This window comes from Cavia porcellus, unplaced genomic scaffold, assembly GCF_034190915.1.
Source record: "Cavia porcellus strain 051 isolate PalLab524CR breed Dunkin Hartley unplaced genomic scaffold, mCavPor4.1 scaffold_12, whole genome shotgun sequence".
Lineage (NCBI taxonomy): Eukaryota > Metazoa > Chordata > Mammalia > Rodentia > Caviidae > Cavia > Cavia porcellus.
In genome coordinates, this window is record NW_026947495.1 from 73,047,131 (window position 1) to 73,070,071 (window position 22,941).

Consider the following 22,941-nt stretch of genomic DNA (forward strand, 5'->3'; position numbering starts at 1 on the left):
TCTAGCTTTTTCCTTTAATTGGTACTAATATAAAACAAGTATATCATGTTTTCTGCTTCTAATTTGAAGCATGGATGAAGAGTAGACTTTTTCTTCCCTTTTAAAACAAAAAATAACGAACAGTACCCTAAGTCAACATCTTGTGTAGTTCTGGGTTTTTATTAGGGTGAATGAGTGACCTTCAATTACCAAAAGAGAAAACTGTTTTCCTCTACTAAAGATGAACCAGGAAGACTACTGTGAGGAACTGAATTAAGAAGTAGAAAGATGTTTTTAATACATAATATTTTTTTATAGAACATTAGTTCCTCTAGGAATGGTTTCTGGGTTAGGTGGAGTAAAGCTAGTGATTTCTAGTGTCCCCAACTCTATATAAAAGTCTTTGTGAGCCACTTAATGCTGTATTTTCTAGGTAGCTCTGGGCTTGCTTTAATTTAACTGCAGAATTTCCCATCTTGTTTTTACCAATTAGAATTTTAGTCTTAGCCCCATTCATTTCTTTGCTGATGGAAAAGCCAAAGGCCAACGTTTTTATTAAAGGTCACTGATAAGACCTGAGAAAGTCAGTCATGCAAATAAGCCTCAATACCAGTCCATGTCTGTTTTCTTCAAAAATGTATTGATCATTTACTATGTGCAAGATACAATGTGAAGTCCTAGATTGTATAAAGAAATATCAGCGAAAAGAATGTTTGCTTCCCTGAGCAAACTATGTGATGTTTATTTCCCTTAGTCATGGGGACTTTCCCCATTTCAGTGGATAGTTCTGGGAATCATAAGTAAGTAATGTCTAAATTTAAAGACTAAGAATTCTTTAATATGAATTCAAGGATGGGGCAAATTTCATGGTGTCTTATGTGCAGGAGTAAAGTCTTGTTAGTCTTATCTGCCTTATTTAGCCATTGTCTTTCTGACATATGATTAATTTAGTTCAAAACTATTCATTGCATGTTTACTTATATTTCAACATGAATATCACACAATTTTCTTCCTAAATATAGTGTATCTAAAACTAGAAATGTTATTCTTTGATTTTTTAAAATGCTACTGGTTTCATAGGCCAAACAATGACAACTACTGGTATCATAGTCTTCTAATGGGCTATTTTGAGTGGTGGCAATTCGCTAGTGACACTCTGAAGCAAGCAAGTGTTAACCCTGCGTCTCACCGGTAGTACTGCGCTCCATCAGCTTTTGGAACAAATCTGTGATGCAGCACTAATGTGTCCTGCATTGTGAAGATGTGAAACTCAGGATGAGAGAAATGAAAATCACTTGTTCCCCGCTACAAAGGAAGTAGGTGGCAAGAGTGGCCCCGTTTTGCCTGTTTGGAAAACACAGGCTCCTGTTATGACATCTGGACACATAAGAGGTTGGGCCATGCCACATGGGAGTCTGACTTGAGGAAGATTTCTCATGTTTTATCTATGGCCTGAGAATGGATAATCACAAGAAAGTAGCTTGATTTCTTCAGGTCAGATAATCCATTTTTAAAGGTGATCTAAACCAAACAAAATGACTAAGCCAAAGACCAGGAGGAATCTTGGCAAAGCTTGTTAATTACTTGGTAAACCAATAATATTGGGTGTGAGACTAGGTAATCTCTTCATGGCTTAAGGCTCACAGTTGCTGCCTGGGGAAATTCTACCCACCATTGAAGCTTTGTGGCAATGACAGCATCACTGGGGAATCTTCTGTTATTATGAGTGAGAATGAACCCTCTGCCATGGTTTTTCGCAGCTCCACAATAGCATGGTGTTTTGTTTTGCTTGATTTGTCTGTTTGTCTTGTTTTAGCTGTACATTACTATGATATTGCAGAAGTGTTGGATGACTACCTCAGTGTATCTGTGTGCCTCACTGACTGATACAGCCTAATGAGGAGATTAGGAGATGATTACCATTTATTGAGCAGCTCCTAAATGCCAGGTATTGGGTAAGTCTACTCAATATCATCATCCATCATTAAAAACATGATGAAAAACAAACTAAGCTTACTTAAAAGCAGAGCTGATATTAATAGGTGATACCTTAGTTACTCCTCTTGCTGCTGAAACAAAATACCTGGCATCTAAAGTTAGGGGAAAGGTTTATTTAGCTTACAGTTTGTAGAGCTTCCGTATTTTGTTCATTTGTTTGGTTTTTGAGGTAGGGTCTTTCTGTATAGTTCTGGTTGGCCTTGAAGTCACTATGTAGCCCAGGTGCTGGGATTACAGGCATGTGCCACCCGATCTGGCCCTTAATAAGTCAATTCTAATGCATGGTTTTCTGCTTACATTAAGAGCTGAGTAAAGGAGTGGTCTGATTAGAGATTCCCAGTCAAACACCTTACAATTATTGGTACCATCTGGCGCGGAACCTTGTTTTCTTTGGAAGCCCCACTATTGCCTCATTAGTTTCAGTGAATATTTATTCACTTAAATCTCAGATTCTTTCATATAAAGAAGCTTTGTTATGGAATTGACCAGAGCTTTACTCATATCTTTGCAAAATTAAAACTTGTTTGAGGAGATTTGAGGTGAAATTCCAAGAAAACATAGCTCTCTTTCTGACAACCTGTTTTGGCATGCAATATAAATGTGATACTTTTTAGCATTATCTCCTTCAGAAATATAATGCCCATAGGTAATTTTGGTTTATTGCATGCAAAATCAAAACAGATCATTTAATCAGAAGAGTCTTAACCACAATAGTTTTTAATTTGCAGAAATGGTGGTCACCCAAATGTTATTAGAATGTTACTCCATACCCCTGTAATTAGTTTCATTTTCAGAAATATTGAAATAAAGAATTTGCAAAGAATTCACATGAAAATAGTGCCTAGGTTTGGCTCAGAGAAATAAATACATTTAAGCAAGCTAGGAAGGAGGTAATGAGAAAGTGAATGATTTTAATTTTGCAAGAATTGCAACAGGAAATGCAAAATTTTTAAGCAAAGGAGGAGAAAATTAGATCTACCTTTGATCTGAATCTTTAACTTATGATTTGTGGTTAGAACTGAATGAAGGAGATACAACTGCTAAAACCAGACAGGGCAGAAATAAAGCAAAGTGAATGCACCGGGGAGACTTTAGGAGGTATAGGAAAAGATTTTATGAAGGCAAAGGAAAAACAATGAAGATGAGTAACTATGGAAGAAACCCAGATTTAGTTTTGGAAGAGGAGATATAATAATGAATTTGTTTGTAACACATTGGCTTTGGGATACTTTTGAGATGATATATTTTAAAAATCCTAACAAAAAATACAAACATGCCTTTTGACCAACCTCACCCCAGGGTCCTAACACACTGGAATAGTATTGTAAAAAATGTATTGTAAAAACTGTAAAAAGTATTGTAAAATATGAGAAAATTAAAGGCTAAGAATGTTCCATTTTTTATGAGTGGAAAAAGTGGAAATCAAGTTAATGTTTAAGAATTGTGGCTTTATGTAATAAAGTTTTAAAAATCTATTAAACATAGTATCATTTCTCCACTTACGTGGTTGTTTTAAAAACTGGTAACACCTAAGATTATATAATGTTATATAAAGAACAGTTGAAATACACTGTACTTAAAATTATAGCAATACCTATGAAATAAGAAATTGCTTGATAAGTGTTACATTTATAGTGTTTATATGTTTATTATAGTGTTTATATGTCATAATGTATAATGTTTATACATTATAGTGTTTATATGTTTATTTAAAAATTAGTAACATGCTTATAGTATTTATTTTTTAATTGTAAATTTAAGTGCAAGTATTTTTTTTTCAGAACTTTAGTTTGTCAGCTTGTTTATTCGTTAACAGACTAATACGAAAATATAAATGGTACAATTAATGGGGCAGCATTAAAAATAGCTTAACTATAGCATATTTAAATTTTATTTCAATAGATATTGAGTGCTATTATTCATGCCAAATTCTAGTTCATGTCATGCACACATATAATGATATGAAAATTGACCAAGAAATTCAATACTCAAAAATAAGGCCTACAATAGTTGCCAGTTTTTTAAAAGAAAAATAGAGTTGAGTTTTATTTGATATTGGGGCTTCCTTCTTATTCCCTTAATTCATTCTTATATGACTACTGATTTTGTAAAATTAGGGTTATTTCATCAATCTCCTCTCAACATATTTACAAAGCTAAAATAAAGTTAATTCATTTCAACTTAAATAATTGAAACATTATGTCATCTTTGCATATTTCATCAGAAAATGACATAAGCAGGCATTACCAGGAATAATTTGTACAATTTAAAATAATTTTAGTGTACTTACTTGAAGTAAAAGAATATGCCCAGTGAGATAACCAGCGATGTGATAGATAATCCATGTCCAATTATAGTCAGGTAAAATAAATTTAGCGCAGTCTGCAATTTGCATCAATAAATAAAATTAGACTCTTAAAAATACTACACATTATCTTTTAGCTGACATGGATAAGACCTAAAATTGAATTGAAAATATGCTGATTTTACAAACATCTGAATGGATAGCCTTACAATGATTTCCTTAAAGTCAATAAGTACTTGAATATAATTTGAATGAAGGACATCAAACTTGATAAACCATATATCTTTTAAGAAATTAGAGTCACACATTAAATCTGTGAAGCACTGCTTATTGGTCTAGGTTATATGGAGCTAGAACTTATAAACTCTAGGACTCCTGGATAACATGTGTTGCTCCGTGGTAAATGCCAGCTAGGGCTCTCTCCAATGGATTTCCCTTTTTCCTTTGACAAATTTGAAGCCCATATGCAGGTCTTTAAAAAAATCCTATAGTCTTTACAAATGTTTTATCTTTTCCTTCTTTTTACTTTTTCTTTTTCTGTTTTATGGTGTGTAACCTACCATTTTGTGGTATATTTTTATAATTCTCTTCCCATACTTTCTGAATAAAGAAGGAATATATAATTTATTAAAAAATAACTGGGAGTTATCAAGATGTTACTGTAGCTGATCTTTTTGTTTCTCTTGCATTACCCAAAATTCTTCTGAAAGATAGTCATTCTGAAATCTACTGCCATTCCATTTGGTACATGCATGGACCAAGCCAAATGTCTTGCCCAAGGTCACATAGTGGGGACAAAGCAGAAACGGGAAATCATATTCCAGGACTCAGTTTTAATCACTGAGATAAATTGCCTGAATGCACACACACAAGTGCAAAAGCACACAAGTTGTCCGTGAAGCTGTATTATAGTGATCAACTCTATTGCCTGGTGTCCAAAGAGGGAACATGCCAGAGCGACCTGACGCCCAGTCAGAATGAAAGCTTTCTCCTGAGGGACAGATAGTACCTTTTGAGCCCTACTGAGCTTATCCTGTTTATTTAAGCACAGTTTCTGAGGTAATTCTAGACTCCTCCACAGGGGAAAGTTACCCCTTTTCTTACACTCGTAGGTATGTTTTCTTTGGAAAATCTGAAACCCCAGTCCTGAGACATTGACTTGTAAATACCCTGTTACTTAACAGACGGCTTCCTCCCTATAATGATGGAATCAGTCATAATTCTTTCCACAGATATTTTTCTTCATTGTTCTTCTCAAATTATATAACGAAAACGTTTTGTAACAGAATGGAAACTGCCCAAATTTTGTATGCTACCGCATTAGACAACTCTTTCCTACAACATATCATGTAAATTTTCATTTATTGAGGATGACACACCTTCACTTTTTCAGGCGTGTTAACATTACACTGGGTATAGTTTGTCCACGTTCTGTTGCTTTCTGGATGTCTAAACCAGTTTCCGTCTTTATTACAGATCTTTGTCACTTTCTCTGTAAAACAATAAAGACAACCATAAGTTGGTGAGCCTAGGGCTTGTTAGATACATGTCACTGGGATTTGCATGTAAGTTTCTGCTTTCACCTGAAGGATCAAAGTCTTGAAAGTAATCCGGGCAGTGCTGCATGGATTCGGTTCCTGCTGCCACATCATTCCAGCACAGCCAGCCGTCCCACGTTCTGTTGCAGTAAATGCCTGAGGACGAAAGGAAAGTGTCAGGCAACCCGCTGGGCCCACCGTATAGGAAGACAGAGTTTAAGGGTGGCTTCTCACTGACGCGGAATAAAGCCTGTCTACTGAAAACAAAGGTATTTCTAGCTCCTCTTCTTCTCTCACGTCAAGTAGAATGCTTCACAGCCTCACACATTTCTCCAATGTTAAGACAAATAACCTTCTACATTAAAATGTAAGTGAAGTAATGCAGACACACAAACTTAAATATTGCATGGTATCTTGTATACGAAAAACTTGCATTATGGGTATGATGGATAATAGAAAATGAGAGAAAAATTATATTTTAACCTAGCATGGCAAATGTATCGAAATGTGTATCTTGATTCAGTACAGTTGTCTTACATATTCTATGTAATTGATCTGTTCATCTGTTTTTTGTTTGTTTGTTTGTTTTGTTGTTATTCTGAGGATTGAGCTCATGACCTAGTGCTTGTGAAGCAGGCGCTTATGGCCCTGAGCTAAATCTTCAGCTTCGTCTGGTTGTTAATTTGTATATATGGTAATTAATTTTATAAGGTTGTAATATAAATAAACAAATACAATGTTGCAAAAAAGGAGGATGGAGGGAAGAATAAAAGAAGGGAAATGTGCTATGTACGTGTACCAAATCCCTACAGAGAATGTAACTATTATGTACTGTTAACATGTACTACTAAAAATTCAAAAAGCTTTTTTAACATAAAATATATAGCTTTTCAAAGGCAGAGAGAAACTAACTGATCACTGTTGCAATATTTTAAGCCTGTGATCGAAGAAGGTAACTTTATAATATTTTTAAAATTAGATTCCTAGGGGCTGGGGATTTAGCTCAGTGGCATAAGTGCCTGTCTGGCATGTGAGGTTGTGGGTTCAAATCCTGATACAAAAAAAAAAAATAGAATCCTGAATGCTACTTGAAATATGTATTAATTTTAACAGATTGATATAGAAAAATTAAACTAGCCCTCCCTCTTAAAATAGAAAAAATCTTCATGGCTTGAAACTCTAAATGATCACAATTTTTCAAAAAGCACAGATACAATTTTCTCTCTCTTGTGGCTTTTAAACATTGTTTAAGTAATTTGTAAATACATAATACTTAGTAAAATAAATTTTGTGGTTTAGCAGAAAAATTTTCTTCAAATAGTTTTAGAAAAGGTGGTGAATGTAGTCACTGTTGGAAAAGTCTATCTAATAACTTCAACTCTGGCAGCATAACAGATTGTAAAGCACAGTGTATTTCAAATGGTGTTTTATGACCTCTGGAGAAATGAGTAGGATTACATTTAAAAAGATAATGTGGTCAAATGGATTTCAGGAAAACATAATTACATAAATATTTTACTTTGAAACCCTTTAAAGACTTTCTTATTTTTCAACACCATTTAAAAATTATCTATTACACATATCTATTACATATTACGTGTATCTAGAAGAGATTAACTCAACACTTTATATTGCCATTTAGATTTTAACAGAATAGAGTGCAAAACATCAGTTAACATAGAGTATGTTTACAAGTATTTTAATTAATTTAAGTCAACTCTTGTTGACTAAGTTAGATAACTTATCATCTTTTGGCCTATTTTATTCTTTTTCATGACTAATAGAACAAAAATACCGATAGACTTATTAATACTTCTCCAAAGGTCTCCAGTTACATGGTTTAGCTAAATTGAGTCTAAATTTTCTCAATGTAAGAAAATTTGTTTACTTCTTTTATAACCAAAGTCATTTTGATATTTGTGAATGTTAATATTCTAACATTGCATTTATACACAGTTTGTTAAAATATCAATTACTTTTTCAAATATTGTAAGGTTTTTTTTCCTCTGATGTTTTAAAAATCAGATCTAAAGAGTCTCTATTTTGCTTTGTTTCACTGTGGATATTATGGTTTATATTTTGAAAATAACACTTTTTTAGAGTTGCCAGATAAAATAGAGGAATTGTTTTTGCTAGTTAAGGCACCTCTGCTCATGTTACTTATCTTTATATCCTCAAAATCTAAGCACATACCAGGTCCAAGTAGTTCCTCCATGAGAGTTAGTATGAAGAAAAATAAAGAATATATTAACAGAGCCAGAAACACTCGGAGTTCATTAGCTCTGCTATCAAATGAACTGTAAAAATGTGTATCATTAAAAATAACCCTACATACAGATCATTTTATTTTATAAATCCCTATCAGGTACCAATAAAAATAAATCTAAATTAAATGAGTTGGAGGTCAGCCATCACTGATTCAATGTGAGACTTGTTTCTTTGTACAAATAATACCATTTGTTGTGTTTAACATCTTTAAACCGTAGATATTACTCTTAAAAGACCATAATGCAATTTATTAATTTCCCTAAGATAACTGCAGTAAATCATGTCATAAGTTATTTCCATAAATCAGTAATAATTAAAACTGTACATGTGTCAGAAATCTAGCAACTATTTCATTTTTAAGCAGAGGCCAAAGTAGCATAAAAGTAATTTTCTTTTAAAAACATGTCAAACGCATTTGGAATTAGTCACCGTTACCTTCTATTTGTTGAACGGGGTCTTGCATAATTTTTTGATAGCATTCATACTGAGCAGTCATGATTTTATTTCGAGTCACCCTCAAGTGCATTGTGTCATTAGACTGTTCTTCTGGTTCTGCTGTAGCGAGACACTAAGAGAGTAAAACAACTTCAGAATTATGCAAATACATTGCTAGAGTTCCTCACTGTGGAAAACAGAAAATGCAGGGTTCGCTGAATGGAAAACCAACTCCCTGAGAAGAACCCCTGAGCTGGAGATTTGCACAGTCTTAAGTGCTCCCACCGTGTTTAGTTCAAACAGGCAAAGCAGGGAAGCACCCTCAGCTCCCAGAGCCTCTCCTGTGGCTGCTGGCTTCCAGACAACTTAAATATGCATCCTGAAATACAGAGCTCTGTTCCAAATTTCCTCGATGTTTTTGCCTGCTCGGTAAGTGTAGGCAAGCTGCTTTGCCCCTGCCAGCAAGCCTGTGCTTTCTTACTCTAAAACGTTACACAACAGCATCAAGGTAACTAGTACGTGGAAAATGCTACAAATCCTTGCGAACTGTTACTGTTATTAAAATAGCAGCAACTTTTTACAGTCTCGGTGAAGAGTGTACTCATAGAGTGTACTTGGAGAAAGAGTTAAACAAGTTGTAAACAAATATATTCTGATTTAGTAGCAATAGTTTTGTTTCAGTTCTTCATTATTTACATTAGCTGTGTGCTGAATGACATGAAGCTAGTATTAATGTTTTTCAATCTATTTCTCACATTATTCGTGTTCGTTGTCCCCCATAAGCAGTTACCTTCCTCTTCTTCCTTTATCCTCCCATTCATGATTTTCTGTTTTCCAGCAGGGAGTTAAAAATGAGTGAAATTAAAATAATAATATTCCCCCCACAGTTATTTTCCCTATCACCTGATTACTGTTTCACAGTAACTCTTTCACACTTTGGTTTTAATTTCCTAAAATGATTTCTGTTATAGATTGCTACTGTCCAAATAATGACGGATATTTAGACCATTAACCAAGACAGGAGATTCACATTTTGGTTTTTTTGCAGTGCGGGAGCTCTTACTCATGAATTCTAGGCTAGCGGGCTGTTACTGAGCTTGGCTTGATGGATCAAAGCCAGCACAGAGGAAAGAGGAGTCCTGTTATCTAAATTTCATGCACTCAAAAATAACTTCTCAGATACACAAGATCTGTCCCGTTCCTGGACTTGAAAATGTTCTCAATGCAGAGACTGACAGGAATGTAATTTTCCCCCTGCCTTAGGTTTTCTGCATTTTTCCTGAATTTCTATGTTTGAGTCTTTGTGGGGTTTGCCTGGAAACATTATGGGAAAATTCTTTGTTGCCACAGAATTAGGTGAGATTAAGTCTCAATTTCTCATACATATCATGATATAACAACACAGTCAATGTTTTCACTTGAAGCAGAGAAAAGTGCGAATAAAACGTTTCAAAAATTAAAAATAGTTTTAAAAAGGCACCTGACTCCTTTATGAGAGCAATAGATCACCTTTGAGCTGCCTTTACCTTTCCCACATCCTTAGCACATACGTGCAAAAATGTGCACAAGTGTACACATACACAGGTGCACACATACACCCCTGCCCCAAATTTAGCATCAGTGTCTACTTATTGAATAACTGCATGAGAAAATAATTCAAAACACACTACATGATTTTAAATCACCTATCAATCAATGTATATCAATCAGTTGGTATAAAAAAAGAAAAATTTGTGAACTGTAGTACTATCTTAAAAAATCTAATTCAGAAACCGTAAGGCTGATTAAAAATATTTTACTGACTGTGCAACTGTACTATGCGGACCCATTCCACGGTTTTCAGGCTCTGATAACTTTCTCTGGAGTTTTCTGCATTTTCATCTTTGTTCCTCTCTCACCTGACTTTTCTGAGGCACCTTCGGCCAGTTAGAGCACAGAAAACACACACTGAAAAAAGTAAAGTATCATGGACAAACTGGATGTGTATGCGGTTATGCATCCCGGGTCCACCTTAATTTGTAGTTATTAAAGTTTATCGATTACAGGTTAATGGGGAGTAAAATAGAAATATTAAATATGGAGATAAGTCAGAGGACTTTATACTTACCATTACAAAAGGCAAGAGAAACAGAAAATACAGGACACACATTTTCTCCATCCTTACTGCTCAGACAAAATACTTGTAAATCAACCTGCAATGTAAAATGAAAGAAATAAAAATTTTATCAATATTTATGAAATAAGTGGAGATGGTCCTCAAAAAATTTCTTTTGTAGCTATATAATAATTTTATTTCAAAATTAATAGCATTGAATATTACAAAAATGTCAGATTATCAAAGATTAAAGTACTAAAGAGATTAAACATTTTTTAGGTTAATTACATTGGACTTATTTATAGGACTACTTCTTTTACATATATTTTTGAGTAATTAAAAAACACCCTATTTTTGGTAGTGTTTTTACTAAAACTGGGGTGAAATGATTAGAGTATTAAAACTAAACGCTTGCCGGACTTGGTGGCTCACGTCTGTAATCCCAGCACTTGGGAGGCTGAGGTGGGAGGATCGTTGCGAGTTCGAGACCAGCCTGGGCTACAAAGTGAGCTCAAGGCCAGCCTGAACTGTATAGCGAGACTCCGTCTCAAAAAGACAAAAAACCAAAAAAAAACCAAAAAAACTGGATGCTTTAAGTGAGCATCATAACACAAATCTTGGTAACATATTTTGCTGTGAAATTTATCTTCATTTCCTGTAAGTGTTGCTAATTTGTAATCATTTGTAATTCTTGGGACAGTTTCTAGAGAATCAACATAACTACACCATAAAAATGTTCTTATAATTTAATAACAATAATTTTTACAGCAGGAAGCTCTTTTTAAATCAGGAAATAAATGCTTTTATAAGCCATCAACATTATTTATATAAGGTCACAGGAGATGACAAATATCAAATCAGGTATTTCTAGTGGTAAGCACCCTCGCAACTCAACAATGAACTCTCTGACACCATCCACCACCTTAATTCTAAGAGGTAAACACCGCTGGGTTGAAATTCCTACTATTTACTTTCCATAAAATGTTCAGGAGTACAGTATGTGAACTCCCATGAAATAACCATAGAATGTACTATTCGTTCAATCGAATATGCAAAAACTGTCTTTCAAAAGCAATCAAAAACAAAAACAAAAACGCTCAACAGATTCTTGACATTGAATTCTGAGCTTAGATTTGATTCTCTCAGGGAACTTACACATGATTTTTGCTATTAGGCTTTTGTCCAAGTAAGAAGTGTCAAAGCCTTTTCCCACACGGTCACATTTCATTTATTGTTTGTAATCCCATGCAAGAAGAGCACCCAACTGATTAGCACATAGAATCTCTGTTGCACCAGTCTCACCAAGACTCACCCAGAAGCTGTGTCCTTGTGAGTTGTAGCAATCTTCTTGGATATGGTTTTCTCTTCTCTTAGCTGTCTTGGGTTTTTATTATTAGGTGATCTTAAGAAGTACATAGCAAAAAAAAAAAAAATCAGGAAGCACTGCATACATCTTAAATATTAAAAATAAGGTTGTAACAGATAAAATTAAGACCTAATGCTTTAGTTTTTATTACATTTTACCATGAAAAGATCTAATTTCCCAGTACTTACATGCACGATTGTCTCCAGACTCAAATCACATTTTCTCTTGGATCATATCTGACATTGTCTTGAAGAATTTCTTAAAGTCAGGGGTCATGACCTAAAATATTGATGGATTTTATAGTTATGCAATTTATCAATGATAAAATTATTTCCATGTACACACTCCTACTGTGATATTTTATCAAACTACTGTTTTAGGTTCTTTTTTTGCAATATAGTTAATGTAGCATATTCACTGCATGTTTCAATATGAATCATAGATATATAAAATGAAAACATTTGGCATGGAAATGTATATATATTTTCTGCAAGTTAATGATTTTAAAGCATGATTATGCTGTTTTTAAAATAATGACTCATTGATGGCATTTTCATTATTCCTCTTTTCATAGAATTGCGAAAACTTTGTTTTCAGGCATTTATAATGTAGATAAGTACGTCTAAATTTATTGTATCTATAGCTATGTAATTCTAAATCATAGTGCCTTTAAAAATAAATTTTAGGGAGAATTTAATTGTCATCCAGAATTAAGAGAAAGACCAAAGAAAAGATTTCTTTTGTTTTATTTTACTTTTTGTTTCTTTTGCATACATTTTTAAGAGTGTGAATACAACCTTACTCTAAAATGTTCCTTTTTGTGTTAGTGATAACTTAATTTCTCTACCTTCAGTTGTTAGAGTGACAGCTTTCAGTGCTGTCATTGTTTGGATATTGTATCAAGAGGAATTGACTGATCTGAATTTGGAACATATGAAGATTAAGGCAAATTTAAAACATGGCTAGGTCATACTGCAAATATTGACATTTCATGTTTTTCTGTATAAAATGTATAGGTATATTTACATATATAAATAAGAACATAAATATTATTCTATTTGGAAATCAGATAAGTTTCACAAAACAATGCTTTGATGACTTTCACAATGCAGGATTCAATTACTTTCCATATGTACATGGCCTCCAAAAAAACTGAAGGGGAAAGTACTTCAAATACCATGTTTGGAAGTTTTCCAAACTCAGTGTATTTGAGAAACACTTTGCCCAACATTGCTGTTATTTTTATTGCTTATCTATTAGATCTGAAACTCAGCATTTCACACACTATCTTGGTGAAATATGTCTTGCAGCTTACTAAATCAGCCTAGCACCAGTTACTGAAAAGTTTATTCAACCCACAAAATATTTATCAATGCAAAAACATGATTTCTTTATTCCTCAGTGAGGTGGAAAATGTCAGATTTTGTGCTGTGTACTATCTTGTAATTGATGAGAGTATAGAGCTCTGGGTTTCTCAAGGTTAGAGACACAAGTCTAAATGACAGTCACTCAAACACACTGTCCAAGAATTGAGCAATGTCTAATGTATTGGGTGATTCAGTTCACTTGCTTATTACTCTGTATGACATCTGGCAAAGTTTTCTACCAGAATACACAAGTGATGAGTGGCATTTATGGTGGAATCACCTTTTCACCAAAAGTATTGGTAAATGTAATGACAAGACTGTTCAGAGAGAAGCATGTCTAGCTGTATGTCTTGGTGGAACTCACTGGCTCTTTACAGAGTCCTCTTACTGGCTCATTTGCAGGTGGTCCTCTCTTCTATATTTAGTTATTCCAAACTGAGCTTGGCTAAAATACATTAGATATGAACTGGTTAAAGCTGTTATAAAAATCATTTTTAATATCCTTTGAATTTTAAAGTTATTACTGATGACAGCGAGTTATTTTGTGAAATATGGTGGTGCTCTTTTAATTTGGGGAAGCGACCAAATAATAATGGAAGGAGGTTAAGTGGCATGATTAGTGTGCTAAAGTTTGTACAGTAGGGTAAAGACATTCAGAGACGAAAAAGTTCTGATTGATACTCTTAAGTTGTTAGTAATCGCTGGTATTACTAGTAGTCACTAACACTTTCTCTTACTAGTTAATAGTGTCATGGATACTGTAAGTATTATTTTATATTCTCAAAATTAAAGTGGAAAATTTGGTTCTATTATTATAAATGAAATAATTACCGTAAAAATAGAATAAAGTATTGTAATTTCCAAATAATTTTCTTACACCATATCTTCAATATTAAAACTTTTACATGATTTATTTCACCACAGAGAGAACTTTCAGAAGCTAAGACTGTGTTAATAATGCAAGTAACTTTTGAAGTAGGGTTGACTAGAATTAGAAATAAAAGTCAGTGTTATAGTGCATAGCATGAGAAAGACTCTTGGTTCAATTCCCTGACAACACATAACCAAGCACTTGCACACTCATGCACAAACACACATTCACCGAGGTTACTTGAAATATGGCTGCCTAGTCACTGAGGACTATGTCATTTATCATGTGGTTTTGTTTCCTAAAACCATCAAAGATTCATCTTACAATACAACATTTCATGTATCTGTATTTTAATTGCATAAATTTAAGAGAACTAATGTCTTTGTCTACTGCAATGGAAAAGCATTAGTCTGTCATTTCTTTCTCTGTTGAACGTAAAGACAGTTAGTAGCTGGCAATGATAATTATATCAATGATAAATTTTATTCTACTTAAAATTAGAATCTTGTTAGCACACGAAAAGATGAAACCTTGCAACCTATGGCATAAAGCCTGCCTTACATTTATTGTTTCTCAAAAATTTATCATAGCTTTGTGTACCTTATATCAATTTATTTTTCTTTATAATAATTTTTGAGTTATCTCGTCCTAGTATGAAATAATATTTCTCTTCACTATTAAAAGAAAATAGCTTTCACCTGCTTCTTCATTTATGAAATACAAATATTTCTTTTTAAATGACCTACCCATTTAACAAACTTTCAGACTTACAATTTATGCACACTGTTCACACTCATGATCTGCCACTTGGATGAATGACCTATCCTTCTTTTGCACACTCATGTATTTTCTGTTTATAGAGTCTCAGTGAGTTTTTTTGCTTATAGAACTGTAATTTTTGCTGACTGTACCGTACAGTATAGCACTGTAGTTTTCTGTGCTTATACATTACAGTACTGTGAGTTATGAAAATAAAAACAAAATCATCAAGCTGGAATTGCCTTTGACCACTTCTTTGTTCTGAATATTATTATGTACAGACTGCTGTATATACAGTTTCTCATTTAGTAACCAATTCATTTAACAACCTAGTCACAGGTGTGGAACACAAGTCATCACAGAAGGAATGCCTCTTAGATTTTTATAGGCTCTAAACCAAATTGTTTATTTCCAGCTATTTATCCAGTCAATTCCTATGAATGCAGTGCCTAGTTTGCCATAAAGTATGCAGAATCTAGGAGAGAGCCAAGAGGAGCTGTGTCTCTGCATATTAAACAAGATACACTCCTCCTGAATCAAAGAGTAAGCCCTCTTTCCTAATCTCCCTATTCCACACCTGCGTGGGCTAAAGGGAAACTTGTTGCTTCATTCTACACAATCTGTTACAGATTCTATTACTGAAAAAAAAATGTCAAAGTACTGGAGCCGGGCCACTTTTTATTTTCTCCTCCCTTCCTATTTCCAGCAAAATCTGTACCGTTGTATTCTAAGTATCATTGCAAGTTCTCATGTGTCTTTGCTTCCAACAGAGAAAGAAAGGACAGGTTAAGATTTTAATGTCCTCCAAATCTGTGTCAGAAAGTCCCTTACATTTTCAAGAAAACCAAAATATAAAGAGGCTTCTCTTTCTACATATGTATTACCGATATAAGAAACACAAACTATGCATCCTTTTAAAAGTGATGCCTGGAGTTGGCAGAGTTTTAAGCTAAGCCAGTGCTCCTCAAAATTTAGAAAGCAGGGCTACCTGGATGAGAATTACTGACAAATCTTCCTGACGACGTTAAAATGGCCACAACCTACCAAAAAAATGGATCAGAATCTTTGGAAATCTGTCTTTTTATTAAATGCTCAAGAAAATCCTTGGTCTGTCCAATTTGGAGAAGTAGGACATGAATATATCATCCTCAGTGGGCCTTGCCGAAACCCGAGTACACTTATAATTCTCTGTTCTTAACATTAGCCAGACCACTCTAAAAAAAAGAAATATCAAGTAGAAACCAAGAAAAATATTCTAAAATATCCCCAGGAATAATTAATGTCCCAGAGAAAATTATTCAAATATCCACTTGAAAACACATACAGTTCTGTGATTACTGCTTCATGTGTCTGTTTGCGCCAGTAGATGAAGACAGGAAGAATAAATAGTGGATGACGTGTGGTCCGTCTCTGTGGCTTTGAATCATAACAAAGTGACCATATAAGGAGAACATAGGAAAAGTGGTTTTTAAATACAGTAACCACCAGATTATTCACAAAATTAATTTAATTCATTTGCATAAACATGATTTTTTTAGGTGGTCTTAATACTGCCATATATTATTTTTTGAGTCATTAAGGAAACCATTGCTTAGGTTCTGCACCAAGAATTTCTGATTCCTCTTGATTGGTGTCCAGGAATAAGCAATCTTCAAGTTTCATTTGTGATTTCAATCTATAGTTGGCTTAGGAGGTGGGGTGTATCTCAGTGGTAAAGTGTTTGCCTATAACGCACAAGGCCCTGAGTTCAATCCCCAGTGCCACCAAAACAAAACAGAAACAAACTCCTACACATAGCAATCTACGTTTGGCTTGAGAACGAGTGTTATAGACTAGTGGAATATATAACAGGTGGAATAGTGAATATTCTAATACCTCTATGTCCTGTTCCACAGCATTTGTGATTACAGAAGCCATTAAGTAGGAAGATTATCCTAGATCAGCTTGTTTTATGGAAATAAGCCCAGTGGAACTCCTTGAGCACTTCAAAGTGGAGGAAAAAAAAGATGTAATTAGCAGTAGGGATGCAGCAGGGAAAGAGGAAGCAGAAAAGAAGAGGAAAACACAAGAGAGTTGACCCACTATTGCTGGTCCATCATGTAGGAATGCACATGCAAAGCTTGGAATGAAGCCTCAAGATTCAAAATGACCCACAGCCCAGCAGCCAGCAAGTCCTACAACCACAAGGACTGAGTTCTGCCAGCACCAAGCAGAATCTCCCACTAGATCCTCCAAAAGACAACCAAGCTCTTCCAGCACTTTGATTTTGGCCTGGTCACACTTGAAACAGAAACCAATCATGCCTGAAGAACTTCTAAGCTATAGAACTGTGAGATAATAAAGATGGATGGTTACTAAATTCACAGTAGTTGGTTGTGGCTAGTACAGGAAGTAAATACAAATGTCTAATCAAAGTCCTATTTTCCCATCAAAACTAAGTAGTAATGTTTTTCTTGCCAACCAGCCCCTCATTCCCCCTAACCTTAAAAGATATTCCATAATGCAAGAAAATCACATTTGCTTATTTCAAGTTGCTCCTTCATTGTTGTGTGATTTTGAGGAAATCAAATTGACAGTTTTCTGCTTATTTTACTGAATTAGAAAATAAACACAAAGCTTGATCTTCAATCTTGTTCTTTGTTTTACCTTGATAATTGATAGAAGGTGTACATTAAACTCAAAGAAAAACAAAGATTCGAACTCTAGGATTCATAACACTAAAAGTCTCGAAGCTGACCTGATGATGGATGTCAAAATCATAGCTATGGTTGCAATTTGATGTTATTTGCAAATGATAATTGCAAGCAGTGCCCAACAAAGTCAACGTTGCCTATAATTTTTATCATAACTCATCTTGTTGGGTTGTTTTCCACTTTAAATTAAATGATAGGCGAAAAACCTGCTTCTTAGCAAGTACACAATAAACATTAGCTTATTATCTATATCACTCGATGACTCTATTAATCATAGCAGTGATTAACTCCACCAAATGAGCTAGACAAGTCCAGTATGTAAATATAAGCAACTTATCCAGGGTCGCAAAAGTGTTTGCAGCTTACTCTAAATTCAGATTCTCTGACTCTAAATGTGGAGCTCTTTGCCCTGTATCATAATAATTCAGAGAAGGGAAATACTCTATTTGCCTGGATAATTAAGGTTAAGAAAGTGTAGGGTGTATTTGTATTTTGTGTATTTAACTGAACGTCCTCACCATTAATTTGACTAAATAAATGCCCTATTTCACTTTGACTCATCCTATAAATTTATGCTTTTCTTTGGAACAGCTCCTTTTCATTCATTTTCTCAGTGATGTTCTTTTATTTATTTGTGTATTTTTATAACTTGCATTAATCAGTGTCTTGACAACCCAGAATTACTATTCTGGTAAATTACCAAAATGAAAACCACATGGGCCGTATTACTCTTCAGCTCTTAAACATGCATCCAATACCTATTTTAGGAATTCAATTAGTCACTTTACACTATTTATTGAGCATCAACTTTCTAGTTTTGTGGGGAAACAGGAAGTGAAGTCATGCGCTGTAGGGAAATAAAGTGAGGTAAAAGTTAAGCTTCTGCCCTCAATAAAAATATTTATTGAGTCAGAGAGGTGACCTTATGCTCATGCTAAAGGCCTGGTTCATGCTTTTTTTAGGCCCCGTCAATAGATTTATCTACAAGGTTCTAGCAGGGAATGATTTCAACAACATTTAAAACTGGAATTCACTTCTATGCCTCAGTTTCTCGGTAACTGGGGTAAACTGTAGACCCTTCCAGATACCTTATTTGTAGATCAAGGATGTCAGGAAAAGGTAAAATAAAAGCCCAAACTTTATGTAAAAAAGAAAAGAAGTAGTTTGCACAGAGGAACTATTTTGATCAAAGTAAACTAACTCCCAAATACTTTTGAAAACAAGTGTATCTACCTTCTTCCAGCCGGGAGCTCTTCCTCTATGTCCCCCACTGCCAACAGCCAGGGGTGTCTGAGGTTTGAGGAGGAAAGGTTGACCAGCTGGATAGATAATTTTTCTTTCATTAAATGAGATTTATAAGAAATTCCCTCCTCTCAAAAGAAAAATCACATATTTTCCTTTTGCTTCTTTGTTTATTGCCTATTTTTAGGGTTATACGTATTTTTGGAAAGCTATTTAGGAACTGTCTAATTATCTCTTTTGCATTACAGAAAGTCCAAATTAGAAAGTAAACATTCTCTCAATTAGATCCCTCACCAGACTTCTCAGAGGAGAATCTGAGGTGGTAATGTTTAGCCCAGCCGTCACTGGACTAATCCCAATGGTCCTGGAACTGGATTTGAATAATTTCTGAATTTTGGCTACACTGACTTTTTTTATCATCTTCATGTTTTAGAAAATAACTAGTAAGATTTTTAAAAGTACAAAGTAATAGAAATTATTAATCATGTTAAGAAATTATTCAAAATTGCACATATACTCAATGAAATAATAAGAAAAAATACTACATTTAATTTACTGAAATCCTATGTGTGTCCTAGTAAACACATCTAGAAGTCAACTTCAAAGAGTTGATTTTTAAAAAATCCCCCAAATATCCAAGATATTCTATGTTTGAAATGACATTTGTGTTTAATTTTTAACATATGTTTGCATTCAAAAAATGTATTGTGAATATTATACCATTGACTACTGATAGGTTTTTTTTTTTTAAGATATTACTAAAATTAGCACAAGAGGGGTGATGTATAATACAAGTTACAAGTAGAGAGACAAGTTGGTTACAAATACATGACTTCCTGATTTTTAAACCTAACTCAGCTACACACTGGCTAGTTAGACGACTTCTGTAACAATAGTTTTCTCATCTGAAAAGTAGTTTTTAATCCCAAAAGCTACTATGAAAATCAAAGGAAAACTTGGGAACGTTACCTATTCTTATTACACATTAAAATTTTTAGACATGTGAGTAAACTTATACAAGTTTTGATTTGTTTGCCAACATGTCAGTAATATTATAAGTGGAAAATTAACACCATGTTTTAAGAATATCGTCATTTGCATCTTTAGTTTTTTTTAATCTTCAGAAATAAACAACTTCCTATGAAGTAGTTATGAAATTATCAAATAAAGCAGATATTAAGTATATTCCTAGAAGTACTATAAATCTAGTTCATACAACTATGTTTCCTAACACTGAGCCTATCTAAACTGAATATCTAGCAAACTTTTCATATGCATCACAATTAGATAGAGACATAATAAACAATATAATGCTCGAACCCAGTCAGAAAGAAGATCTGAAGCCTGTAAGATCTGACTTTCACATGAAGAGCTATACTACCCTTTATAACTCTGGACCAGCACCGGCAAACCCAAGGTTGTGTGTTTATCTAATGAACATTCCAGGTCCACAGTGGAATAACTATTAAAGAGAGATAATTTTGTGATTAAGTTTGGGATTTCATTTTACACTCTGAAGTACTTACTCAAGGGAATAATTTTCCCATTGTGGGCATAATTAGCTATTTTCCGGTGATTTTGGTCACTCTCTTTTTATTTGAAAGAGGCAAGTGTCCAAGTATTGGCCCAATTAGTTAAAAGTGGAGGGAGATTGCAGAGAATGTTTTGTCCTTGATGGGACACTTGCCCTACAGGAGAGCCAAAATGGAAAGAATTAATTGCTCCAAGAGCTCAGAAACAGAAAAAAAATATTTTTAACGGCTTTTTGGATTAACACTGTACACGTTTCCCTTCTGCAAAGTCAAGAATAAAATTCGATGAGAAAATATATAGTCTCCTACTAAAAACCTTGTCAAAATATAACTTTTAAATTTTAAGTGATACATAAAATTGCAATATGATCAAATTTTCATACATGTATATTTGGATAATGTTCTAATCAGGGTAAATATTTCTATCTCCAGAAACATTTTTTATAGTAAAAACATTAAAAATCCTCCCTTCTACCATTAAGATGTCTGTCTATGTGCCTATCATCAATATCAATAGCAGGCAATAGGACAACAGAATTTTTACTCCTATTTACTTATAACACGGTAGTGTTAATCCACTTTAGCCCTCTCTCTCCTTTCTTCCCTCCTTTCCTCTCCTCTCTCCCTCCCCAGAGGTAGCCACCATTCTTATAAGATCAACATTTTAGGCTCTACATGTGAATGAGATGACATGGGACTTGTCTTTCCATGCCTGGCTTATTTTACCTAACAAAATGACCTCAAGATTAAAAAGTACATTTTTCCTGGAATTTTAACTTAAGTTGCATAGTAGTCCAACATGAAAGTTATAGTAGTCTTGATACATTAAACTTTCCAATCTCTTTGAAAATAAAATGTGTACAGGGCCTATTAGCACATTTTGACATTTACGAGGAACAAACATTTTGCTGATTCTGCCTTCTGGTAAATTTTTCAGTAAAACAAACCATTTTTCTATAGAGAATCCATTCCTCTGCTTCAAATGCGACTTACCTCCTGGTCACTGGGGTAGGAAACTAATTAAAATCTGGCAGACTAGCACAGTCATCTGAAATTTCTTGGTTTTGTAATGACTATGTAGTCCAAACTACACCATCAGAATTCTCTCTGCGACGTGTCTATCAGTGTTATCTGCAATTTTTTTTTTTCTGCTGTATAGCAAAGATATAGCATGACTATCTGGCTCATCTATCCTCCTTATCATATAGAGCAAAACGATTCAAAAACACGGAGCTCTCAGTCAACAGTTGAGGACTGGCAGAGAATTTGATGACATTAGTGGAGTACTTTAATCTGGCCATAATTGCAGTCCATTTGGACTCTGGAATTCCTCATCAATTGTAACCATTCAAGGACATGTTATGCCTAAGCTGGTTTGACTTGGAGTTTTTTCTTTTGTAAGCGAAATGTCTCTGGCTAACATTTCAAGGAATGCTGGTGTCACAGAGTGATCACTAGGTGTGGATTTTAACCCGTTTTGTGTCCTGACTGACTGAAGAGCATGAATAGTCCTGGCCAGGTCTCTGTGCCCAGTGTCAGCTTCCTTCCCTGTGAAATCAAATGACTTCTGGGTCCTGTCTGCTGGGTAATCCAAATACTTACAGATTATTTTCTTTCTTCACCAATGCATAGTATTCTTATTTATACCAAAGCACAGTTCATGCTCAACTAATAAGTGTTCAGAACTTCTTAAGTCAAATATATCTCTAAAGTGATTTTTTTCTCTAAATCCAAAAGAGGCTTAGCATTATATAATTTTGGATAATTTGTAGCTAATGTGTACCCACAGAAAGATGTTTAAAACAATCTCAAAACATGAATTCAACTAGCAGGTAAAAAGTGTGAGTACTCACTTTGTGTTAGAAAACTCTTTGAATATGATATTAAAAAATGACAAAAATAGATAAATTACATTAAAAGCAGAAACTCTTGGGCACAAATAATGCCACAAAGAAAATGAGAGGCCAGATGTTCAACTGTCAGAAAAAAAAAAAGCCAAGAAAAAAGAAAAGAAAAGGCAACTTCAGAGAATAGAGAAAATGCTTGCAAATCTTATGTTTGTAAGGGGCTTTATCCAGAACATGCAAAAAAACATTTACTACTCAATAATAAAAAGACACATGGGCAAAGGATCTAACAAATACCAATAAGCACTTGAAAAAATGCTCAATATTGTTAGTCATCAAGAAAATACAATTCAAACCCAAATAAAATACTACTTCCTATCTATTAAATAATTAAGAATAAAAAAATACAAAGTGTATAATAAGGTGTAGAGAAAATGCACCCCTCATCATACATTGCTGGTAGAAATATAAAATGGTTTCATGGGCTTGGAAACTAGTTTAGCAGTTCTGGAGAATGTCAAGGCTTGTTATCTTGTGATATAGCAACTGTACTTCTAAGCATCTACTCAAGAGAAATGAAACCAGTACACAGCCAACCAAGCACTCAAAAATGAATGTTCCTGGCATCATTAATCTCAACAGCTGA

The 22,941-nt window shown here is 34.1% G+C and overlaps 1 protein-coding gene across 4 annotated transcripts in view; it reads right to left on the reverse strand.

Annotated features, from left to right (window-relative positions):
- Calcrl (calcitonin receptor like receptor) overlaps window positions 1–22,941 on the reverse strand; it is a 100,298-nt gene that overhangs the window by 27,552 nt on the left and 49,805 nt on the right. For all 4 annotated transcript variants that reach the window (XM_003478784.5, XM_013142482.3, XM_023561023.2 and 1 more), the window contains 7 exons: window positions 12,173–12,263; window positions 11,931–12,020; window positions 10,631–10,715; window positions 8,524–8,656; window positions 5,866–5,976; window positions 5,662–5,774; window positions 4,268–4,359 (listed from right to left, as the gene is read on the reverse strand). In XM_003478784.5, coding sequence (XP_003478832.1) covers window positions 4,268–4,359; window positions 5,662–5,774; window positions 5,866–5,976; window positions 8,524–8,656; window positions 10,631–10,681 — 500 coding nt within the window. In that variant the 5' untranslated portion in view covers window positions 10,682–10,715; window positions 11,931–12,020; window positions 12,173–12,263. The remainder of the gene's footprint in view (window positions 1–4,267; window positions 4,360–5,661; window positions 5,775–5,865; window positions 5,977–8,523; window positions 8,657–10,630; window positions 10,716–11,930; window positions 12,021–12,172; window positions 12,264–22,941) is intronic.